At 39.6% G+C, this 10,623-nt stretch overlaps 1 protein-coding gene across 1 annotated transcript in view; it reads left to right on the top strand.

The window, feature by feature from the left end:
* Positions 1-5,879: 5,879 nt before the first annotated feature.
* GREB1L (GREB1 like retinoic acid receptor coactivator) overlaps positions 5,880-10,623 on the top strand; it is a 110,030-nt gene continuing 105,286 nt past the window's right edge. Inside the window, exons 1-2 of the mRNA XM_056854721.1 lie at positions 5,880-5,911; positions 10,144-10,315. Of these exons, the coding sequence (XP_056710699.1) occupies positions 5,909-5,911; positions 10,144-10,315 (175 nt within the window). The 5' untranslated portion in view covers positions 5,880-5,908. The remainder of the gene's footprint in view (positions 5,912-10,143; positions 10,316-10,623) is intronic.

Genomic DNA, 10,623 nt, shown 5'->3' with positions numbered 1-10,623 from the left:
AACCTCCAGGTACTAGCTAGAGATCACCTGCTATTACAACTGATCTCCATCCGATAGAGATTGCTCCCCTGGAGAAAATGGCTGCTGTGGCAATTGGACTCGATGGCATTGAAGTCCCTCCCCTCTCCAAATCCCGCCCTCCTCAGGCTCCACCCCATAAACCTCCCGCCGGTGGCAAAGAGGGACCTGGCAACCCTAATTCTATGGCATTGTACCCCACTGAGGTCCCTTTCCTCCTCAGGCTCCACCCCCAAATCTCCAGAAGTTTCCCAACCTGAAGCTGGCAACCCTAGCCCCCCCAATCCCCCACCAGTGGCCAGGGAGGACCTGGAAACCCTATTTTGGATCAAGCTATTGTATTATACATTGTACATTACAAAAATTATACATTACAAAAATTTTAAAAACTACCCAGTAAGACTTGGGATAATTGAACTGTTATTTCAAGGTCATGTTCCAGTGGTGGATATTACCAATTATCACAAGCCTAATTACATTGTGGAGAAGTGAGGAATTTTGTGACTGTTGTTCACTTAATGACAGATCATTGTTTAGTGGCCCAAACCCAAGTAGCTTTTAGCTTCAGCAGGGAGGGGAAAAGGCAGGCATATTTCCTTTGCTTGTCTCCCCCCACACACACTAGTGTTAAAAGTAACTGGGGAAGAGAGGCTAATCAACCATCCCCAGTACACTGTGCCCATCCATATTCAGCACCCTGTGTATCTGTTTTATAACGCTGAACTATATAACGTGTAATTTGGACTTTACAAATGCAAAGTTCTTACTGACTTAGCTAAAGTGATACAATACTGTCAGTATGTCGGCTACTGTAGAAGTCTTGAACATCATGTTTTTGGCATGGTTTAAGTTAATTACCTTTTAATTATCATATTGTTACACTAAAATATTCTTCCATAATATTAGTGCTGGCATTTATATCCAAGATAGATCTAGTTAATGTAATAAAATATTAAATAAGAACATCTCCTTTCTGGATCCTAATATCTGTGTCTTGACCTCGGCATACTAGAGATGCAGAATTCAGTGCATCTACAGCTACTTATTGGAAATCAAGCTGTAGTGGTTGCTATCATTATTATACTTTTTTCCTTCTTGGTAATTCCAGTTGCTATTCAAGGGGAGGTTTGATATCTCAGTCCTCTTTCTGTAAATCCTGTTAGTTATGCTTTAAGAATTTCCTGGCTGTGAGTGACAGCTGTTTGTATTATATTTAATAGAGATGGTGGCACGTGTGTTCTCTTAAGTTCTGCTTTAGGATATTTGAACCCACTGATCCCTATGTTAGGCCAGGCTGACACACAGGCAGCCACGTGCCAACCGCCTGAAATCCAAAATGCATAATAGAAGTAGCCATTCATGTGTAACTTCTGTAGATAACATTGAGAAGGATGCTATATTGATTGGTTTCCAGATTTTCTTTGTTTCCAAGGCTAGATTTGAAGATTTATTGTTTTGGTTCTCAGTTTTGTTCAGTTTTATGTTACCTACTATAGGAACTGTATTAGGGTTTTGTGTGCCATAATTCTACTCGAGCTACACTAATTGATTGTTTTATCTGTTGTTATAAACTTATTTAATACATCTGTATTTATACTGATCATAATTATTTGGATTGTACAAGGAAAGATGGATGCACTGTGGTCTGTGAATGCCTAACTAGAAACAAAACGTAGAAAAGCTAACTGGGTATGCCATATGGAATTTTCATAAGGATATCCATTGCTAGACACATTGATAATGTAATTATAAAAATATTTTGGATATATGCTGGCCTAAAGTATTTTAACCATTTATTGTTTTACAGGCCTTTAAAATTTTCAGCAACTTGGATCAGGTGTCAGAATAACTTCTAACAGCCGACCATCATGAATGCATTTAAAAAAGGCTGAAAAGAGTCCAAGAAGGTAGTGTTGCTATTATGTACAGAATTCCGTTTGAGTGATTATGCGTTTGCACTGTTTTAAAACTTGGGTTTGATATTTCTGTCGCATTCCCTACCCAGACACTTGCCTTAGAAACAGAACTGCTTGGAAATTGAAAATGTAGTTGAAAAAAGAAGTTATTAATAAATTAGGCTCATCCCAAACATTTGTTGATGTATGTCTCTATGAAATTATCACAACACCTGCACAAAGTTGCACTTCATGATCTTTTGAGAGCATGTCCTGTTCCTAGGCACCTGCGCTGCACCCAGTTATTTATAAGCTTCTTCAAAGTTTGAAAATGCTAAGCAAAAAAGCCCCAACAACAACAAAAAAACCCAACAGCGTATCAGCCCCTCCCCCCCGCTTTTGTTGCTCACATTTGATTTCTGCTGGATGCGCCAAGACTGCCTGGCAAATCTCTATTTAGTATGTAAATAAGTATAATGTTGTATAGGTAGCTTTTATTTAAAGGATTAAAAACAAACTGCTGATGACCTTGAAAGCTTTAACTTGATTTTGCAAAGAAAGGACTTACAGGCTCACACTGTGTGATAAGGAGGAGTCAGGTGTGTATCCTTTCCAAAATTCATGTACTTTGTTACAACCTGTCAAGTTGATTTATTTCAATCAAGTATTTAATTAAAAAAGAACAAGAAGTTTGTAACGCTAAGAAATAAAATAAGTAATCATCTATGAAAGATTCAGTATAAGAAACTGAAAGGAAAAGTGTGGACTGAATCAGTTAGGGGAGGGCAAATAACTCACAGGGGGGAGTGACCCCCCCTCCCCTTGATATGGGTCAGTTAAAGAGGCTTGACTTACTTTATATGGAACATGGAACTCCTATTGTTTCCTGTTGTACTTAAATGCCCTAATATTTCCAGGAGGCCAAAGATCTATTCCTTTTTTATGACCTGTTGTATCCTTAGGGGCAGGAGGCCCAATAGAGCTTGGAGGCCCAATAGAACAAGAGGGTCATTGCCATAGTCCAGGTCCTAATTGTTGCTTCTTGGTTACCACACAGACACCAAACTAGCTTTCAGTAAGATTTTAGACAGGAACATCTGGAGGGTAGTAGAAATAGTGGGGAAGGGGGGGGGGAAGGCTCTTGCATTTTGTTTCACCAGGTGCTAGGAGGAAGGAACATTAGCCTTTTTTGATATGAAAGGCAAGTTCTGTGGCCCCTGAAGTTAGGCTACAACAATTGAAGAGGTCAAAGGACAGATGAGTGTGGTCAATGAGACACCATGGGGTGTATTTTGTTACTTAGTAAAAGAAGAAACATCCTAAAACGTTAAAGGGTTCACTAGAAATCTGTTTGTGAAAAGGTTTTATGAGTCTGATGGTAAAAAAAGGTGTTATTGAAGGAATGCTTGCTTTTGTCTAAATTAAAGGTTATTCCTTACCAAATGTTGGCGGCTGTAAGACTGGAAAGCATAATTAGAGAATGAAATAACATACATGCACATTTTCTTTCCAGAGTTACGATTTCAATGTTTGAGATTATGTTAATTATTAAACAAACATTTACATTAGTTTGATAAGACTTTTTTTTAAATCCTCATTGTAATTTGGAACTTTATACACCCCAAATTTAGCTATGTGCTGCTGACTCCCTGTAGTCAGGGACAGGTTTTTATGTTTATGTCCAAATGAAGTGTTTCATTGAAGGTACCAGGTTCATCTCTCAATGGAAAAGTTGAATGTATGTTTATGCTTCATCCATTGAAATAAATTAGACCTAATAGTCTTTAAAATTAGCCAGATGGTGCCATTATCAAGTAGATATTAGGAAGGAGAACCTGCATTTCTAAAATAAAAATATTTGTTTTCCTTGGAAGACTGGACCTTTAGATACTAAATAATTGTTTTTAAAACATTTAAAAAACAATATCTATAGTTTATAGAATTGTACTCTTGGAGGAGATACTTGCTAAATAAACTCTTATAATTAATGTATCATTAATGATATAATACAGGTAGAGTATCCCTTATGCGGATAGCCCATATCCGGACCGATCCGAAAACTGGACCCTTGAAGCCGGCATATAGGCAGATCCGTGTTGCCTGTTTCCAGTGTTTCTTCTCACTTTAAAAAATAAAATACAGTGTACACTGCATCATAGGGGGAGACTGAAAGCCTGCCATTGTTAGTTAGTTTGTTGTTTGTCTTGTTTAACAGCTGATGCAGGTATTCTAGTGAGTTACATTTTTGCTTTCTGATGGTTCAGTGTACACACAGTTATTAAAAATATTGTTTAAGATTACATTCAGGCTATGTGTATAAAGTGCATATAAAACATAAATGAATTTGGGTCCCATCCCCAAGATATCTCATTATGTATATGCAAATATTCCAAAATATTCCAGTGTACGGAAAGATCTGAAATACAGACCATTTCTGCTCCCAAGAAGTCCGGATAAGGGGTACTCAACCTGTAGTCATTTAACCAGCCAAAAGGAAGCAATACCTGAGGGTTTTTTAAAATCATATTTTTTAATGTAGAGCCATCACTAATTATTTATGGCAGATACCTGGCCTGAAGGCCATTTTAGTCATTTGGGATTTTATCCCCAAATCCATTCCACAAATCTATATTTGAACTTCAATATCAAACATATAATAATGGACCCCACTTAAACTTTCCCAGTGAGGCGGAACTGTGCTACTCAAATTCAGATTCCTGTTCTAAATGCTAGCTGGTGTGATACCATTATCTGAACTTTAAAAAACCCCAACTACTCAAATTAAACAATGTTATTTGTTAATTAAACAAAAAACCTGAGATTCAGCAAAGCTATTTTATACATGCATTTTAAAGAAATAAGAAGTGGCATACCAAATCTTAAATATCATTGTGACTCTTATCAGTCACTGAGTATAATGCAAAAATTCCAAACTCAGTCCTGGAATCTACTGGAAATAGCACTAAAAAAATTCTCTACCTTGGATGGGGTGCTTTGTATGCAGAAGGTCTCAGGTTTAATCCACTGCATCTCTAGTTAAAAAGATAATTTAATAGGTGATGTGAAAGACCCTAGTGATGTGATGTTGATCAGGGCAGGCAGTACTGACCTTGATAGACCCATGGTCGGATTCTGTGGTATGCATGTACCTATGACAGTGATTCCATTTCATCTTAAGTTTTCTTTCTCTTGTTTTTTACTTGTTATTTTAGATGAGGTTGGTTGTTCTAGAGAAGCAACCTTTTGATACCGGTGCTCAATGTTAGCTATCATTGGTAAAATAATATAAAAGGAGCTATCATAAAATTGTCCAAGTTAGGTCCTGGTGTTCTCCAAGATACCCCTGCTACGTGTGTCATCTGACTGGGTCCAGCAGTTCACCTTTGGAGACAGCATAGGGTATTTAGCCTAACAACAATCACAGTATTCATGTTCTATTATAATAGTCAATTCTAAATAGGTTACTGAACAATACCCCCGTGCCAACTTAATAAGACAATTGTTCTTTGTTGCGCTTTTTCTGAAATGCTGAGTAATTACCCCATCCCGTATGGAACCAAGTTGTAACCTCTGAGGCACTCTTGTCACCTCTTTTAGCTGTCTAGATTGAGCTATTTTCCAAGAAACCATGGGGAAGAGTTGGTTTCTTCTCTAAATGTTTGTCTCATCAGCAGGTGAGACAGTTTGCTGGTTTATATCCCACCACCACAGCACAATAATTAAGGGACGTTGGGACAGCATTCTGTTCCAAGCAACCATTAGGAGGCGGTGATGAGGTAGGGCTGATTGTGTGCATATGGGAATGTGGCTTCCAGAGAAATCCCCATGCAGTAGCAAAACAAGAGGGTTATAGAATAGTCAGTTGTCTCGTCAACTATTTTACCTGTGTCTGTTAATTTCTTAATAGCTGCCAAGGCTGAAGTTTACTTTGGAAGATACACCTTTTGACCTGGAAGCTCTAATCCCAGAATTGTGGGGTTGTCTCTGGCTATTCAATGGTGAGGGAAAGACATTTGATATATTCTCAGAGGATTGTTGTCTTTGGTTGTTTTATCAGTATTCCAGGCCTGAGCTTGGCACTGAAAACCATAACAAGTCCTGAAGCATAACTTTGGGTATCCCTGACTAATAGAAACATTAGCAGTCAAGTTTCATTTGATTATTTATTACTGTTTCACTGTCTAAACTTGTAAATCTGGCATTCCATGCACTTAATTTCAGATAGATGCTTTTTGATTATGTAAAGTGAACAGTGTGTGTTACCAACTGTGACTAACTTGTAACAACATAAAACTCTCCTTCCTGAAAATTCTAGAAAGTGGGTTTTGCCATGTTAATACTCAGAGCCAGGCCACACTGATCATTTATGCATGGTTAGTATGTCCCTGGTTCATCCCTCTCTTGTCTCACATTTTTCTATCCTGAGACTGGAAAACCTTATGCTCGTTGTGTTATGTTGCTTGTTGTGAAGAAAGTCCTGGGATTCTCAGGAGCAAAGCATAATCACAAGCAGAAATCAGGAAGCACCTGAGTCCCCACCCCTTCAAACCCCGCATTGTTATTGGCAGCAGTGCTTACTCTGACAAAAACATCACCCAGCCCCTCCCCCCCATGAGTGGCCATTTCACAACCCTGCTTGCAAAATGGAGTGCAGATCTGCATCCACAAAAGAAAATGGGGGATTGGCAAACCAAGGGATGTCGCAGGATGAAAATGAGCTGAGCTCACAGGGAGAAGAACATCATGCATAACCCCAACAGAGTACCAAGACAATCGCAAGAGAATCATGAGACAAACCAGCATGCACAACTGACCACTGTGTAATAATGAGAATGTTGGACTAGGAATTAGGAAGCCTGAGTTCAAATCATCACTCTGACCTGGAAACTTGCTGGATGATCTTGGGCCAGTCACTTTCTCTCAGCCTCACCTACCTCACAGGGTAGTTGTGAGGATAAAATGGATGTACAGGGAATCATGTACATTGCTTTGAGCAAGCTGAAGGATGGGCAGAATAAAATACAAGATTATGTATGAGAAACTGCAGACATACTTAAATATCTGATTTAAAATATTGGTTGTACATACTGAACGGGTGAGAGTGTACAAAGCTCTTCTTCTCATTCTCTTGGACACTTTGTATTCAGAGCATACACTTTGAAGTTATAGCCAGTGTCCAGTTACTAATCATGGCTACTTGCTACTTTTCCTGATACTACAGTATTTAAACACAGTGGCCTGGATCCAGCAATGCACAAGCATACATAGAAGCAGACCTACCACAGTTCCACTTGCTCAAGATCTTGTGCAACACCTACCACTTTCCTCCTTATATTTCATAATGCCCAGAAATTAGTTGTCTCATCAACATTTTGTACAAGTGGAAATCCAAGTGGGGATGCAATAAGTCTGATTTAGTGTGGATGGCTACTGCAGTCTTTCTCCCCCCACTTTCACAAGAGCTCTGGTGTAGTGTGAAAGTTTGCACTAGATCCAACCGAATAAAATTTCCAGCAGTGACCCACATGGCAACCTATACTTTTCTTTTAATCTTCCACTGACCAAGTGTCATAGAGGGCATCCATGCACCATTTGGCCACCCCTACAAAAAGGTGCTGGGAAGACAGGAAGCAGGCTTCATTCATATAGTGTAGGTTCAGCCCATGCTGCAGCTTATGAAGACTTCTGCATAGGCTAAGTGAGGCTATGCAGTCATCAACCCACCTGCCTTGCTCCTTTCCCACTAAAAAAGCAGTGTAGCGATATTATAGAGGCCAAAGTCTTACCAACTGTCTGTTAAATATGTTTTATATTGTGGTTGTAAGGCTTGGTCTAAACATTGCACTTCCCACATGGGTATTCTGTTGTCACATGACATGTTTGTTCATTTGCAAAGGCTGCCACATGCGTATGGCATGTTGAGTTGTTAGCTGGCTGCCTCAGGAATCCACCTCAATGATGATGATTTGATATAATATTTTTGACCCATGGCATTTTGAACATTTGCATTGTGCTCATGGTGGATGAGGCTTTCAGTGACATCATGTATCAATTCAGCCATTGTATTCTAATTCCAGATTCTCCATAAGAATGGAAACCATCTTTGTGTCAGTGGTTCTCCTTTCACATACCGACAATATTTTCAAAACATGAAACAGTAGCCATGTTACATTAGGGCAAAAGCTTCAGATATCACTTCTACCACTTCTGTTGGCAAGTTAGCGATAATTCATGGGAAGTAAAGCCTCTGGAGTTATGGGAGGAGGGTAGGCAACACATTGCAGCAATGGATTTTTAAAAAAATCCTTTAAGCATGTTATCATTGCAGTGATCAACGTGTGGCATGTACCTGTACTTATACCACACACACATCATCAACAAGGAATGTGGTAATACTTAGACTAGACCTTAGACTTAGACAATGTAACAGAAACTGTATCTGAAAACACCAGACAATCATACTGTTGAACACACATGAAGCTGCCTTATACTGAACCAGACCCTTGGTCCATCAAAGTCAGTATTGTCTACTCAGACTGGCAACGGCTCTCCAGGGTCTCAGGCAGAGGTCTTTCACAGCACCTACTTGCCTAGTCCTTTTAATTGGAGATGCCAGGGATTGAACCTGGGACTTGCATGCCAAGCAAATGCTCTACCACTGAGCCACGGCCCCTCCCCAATTAAATGTGCATATGCATAACGTCAAGATTTCTGATGGGAAAAACATAATTTTGTTATTTCTAGCTCATTAACAAGGCATTCCCATAAAATAACAGGCACACCGTTGTACAAGGTATAGGCACTGTCACAACTGTGGGCCTGGAGAATGGTATGAGGAAAGAACGATAGAACAATCATGTGAAAACTGGTCTGGGTCAGGCCAGTGCATGCTTAGAAGACTGCCTGGGAAGCTTAAGCAGGCCACTTGGACTTCCAAGATGGGAGAAAGGTAGGACCTTTCTTTCACATCACCTACTTGCCTGGTCCCTTTAATTGGAGATGCCAGGGATTGAACCTGGGACCTTCTGCATGCCAAGCAGATGCTCTACCACTGAGCCATAGCCCCTCCCCAATATAATCTCAAGCAGGAGAATAGTCTTACCCACTTCTGGTCAGAATAAGGGCTGGGTATTTACAGATGTGAGTGCCTCATTGCTAAATATCCAGAAAATATATGAACCACAATGGATTCAAAGGAACAGCTGAAGGAATCGGGGGAAGAAGAAAAGGAATATTATCAAATTCCTCACAAAGTTGTAACAATAAAATACGTGTGAGGAGAATGTATGCCTCTTTGTTCTTCCTGGAGGAAGAGCAGGATACCTTTCAAATGAATAAATGAGAAAGGCTTGGAAATGAGTACAGAGGGGAAGATGAGCCCCTACGACTTGGCACCTTCTCTCCCAGTGCTCAAACTCTTATTCAAGTTGATTATTTCTAAGGAATTAGTGCAATCAAGCCCTTATCTCGATAACTGAGTTTGTCTGGAAAATCTTTCCTCAGAGGCTTCCCTTCAAAGGCTCCTTTTTGTTTTCTTGTGCTCCTGGATATCTCCAGTTACTTCAGCTCATTCCCCTCTCTCCTCAGTCAGCATTCCATGGCTGGGCTTGTTTCAGAGAGATGCAACAACTCCTTATGCTCCTGCTCACTGATGACAGCTGGGAAGGTTAAGCGGGGCCTTCTTGCTCTTTCCCAGATGTGTAATCAGTTTAACCTCAATTTAATTGACATTTCTGTGGGGCTCCATTTTGAATAGCAAGTCAGACCAGCCAAAACATACTTCTTATCAAATTCCTATGAAATATTAAAGATAGAAAAAACAAATGTTCCTAAAATAGATTTTGTTTTCACTGTATAACCTTGATTATATCTACAAGCTGGCCTTTGGGTTTTGTTGCATGCTCTCTCCACCCCAGTTGAAGTTTGAAATGGCCCTGTTTTTACAGGAACACTGATGTGCACTCAGATATTTGAGTACTTTTTCAATGACAGTCAAGAGCTCCATCAGAGAAAAGCAGACTGGCAGTCTTAAACAAAAGCAGGAACAAACAGTGCTTTTCTTAAGATATTATTTTATGACTGTCTTTGCCACTGCTCATATTTTATCCTTTATGTGAGCTCTATTTAAGATGTTTATTCATTCATGTAGTAAATGTTTCCAAATATGATGTGTGTGTGTTTTCTTATTTTAACCCTAAATCTCCTGTCAACTTTAAAATTTGCTTTCCAGACCATGGGGAATTCGTATGCAGGGCAACTGAAATCTGCCCGTTTTGAAGAAGCCCTTCACAACTCAATAGAGGCCTCTCTAAGATGTAATAGTGTTGTCCCTCGGCCCATTTTCTCGCAACTCTATCTTGATCCTGAGCAGCCTTCCTTCTCACTGGAAGGTAATCAAGCAGGTATGGTGTATTTCAATTGCGCTTCTTCATTCTGTAGAAAGTGCTGGATGCTTTCTCATTTTGGAAAGCTTTCTAATATTCTAATAGCGAAGTTGGCTAAATCTGATGACTGAAGCTGTGAATGGGCAAGACAGATCTCACTACAAATCTGAAATGGGCCCTATGTTTGCAGAAAAATGTGAAATCTAAAAAAAAGCCCACATTGATGAGTTTAAAAAAATTGTAAAATGATAAAAGGAGCGCATGTAGCTTTAAGCAATGGATTCCATCAGTGGCTGTTGCCAGGCAACCACAGCATTCCAAGCTTC

Source organism: Euleptes europaea, chromosome 8 (assembly GCF_029931775.1).
Source record: "Euleptes europaea isolate rEulEur1 chromosome 8, rEulEur1.hap1, whole genome shotgun sequence".
NCBI classification, from domain to species: Eukaryota; Metazoa; Chordata; class Lepidosauria; order Squamata; family Sphaerodactylidae; genus Euleptes; species Euleptes europaea.
This window is presented reverse-complemented; position numbering and strand designations above follow the sequence as displayed.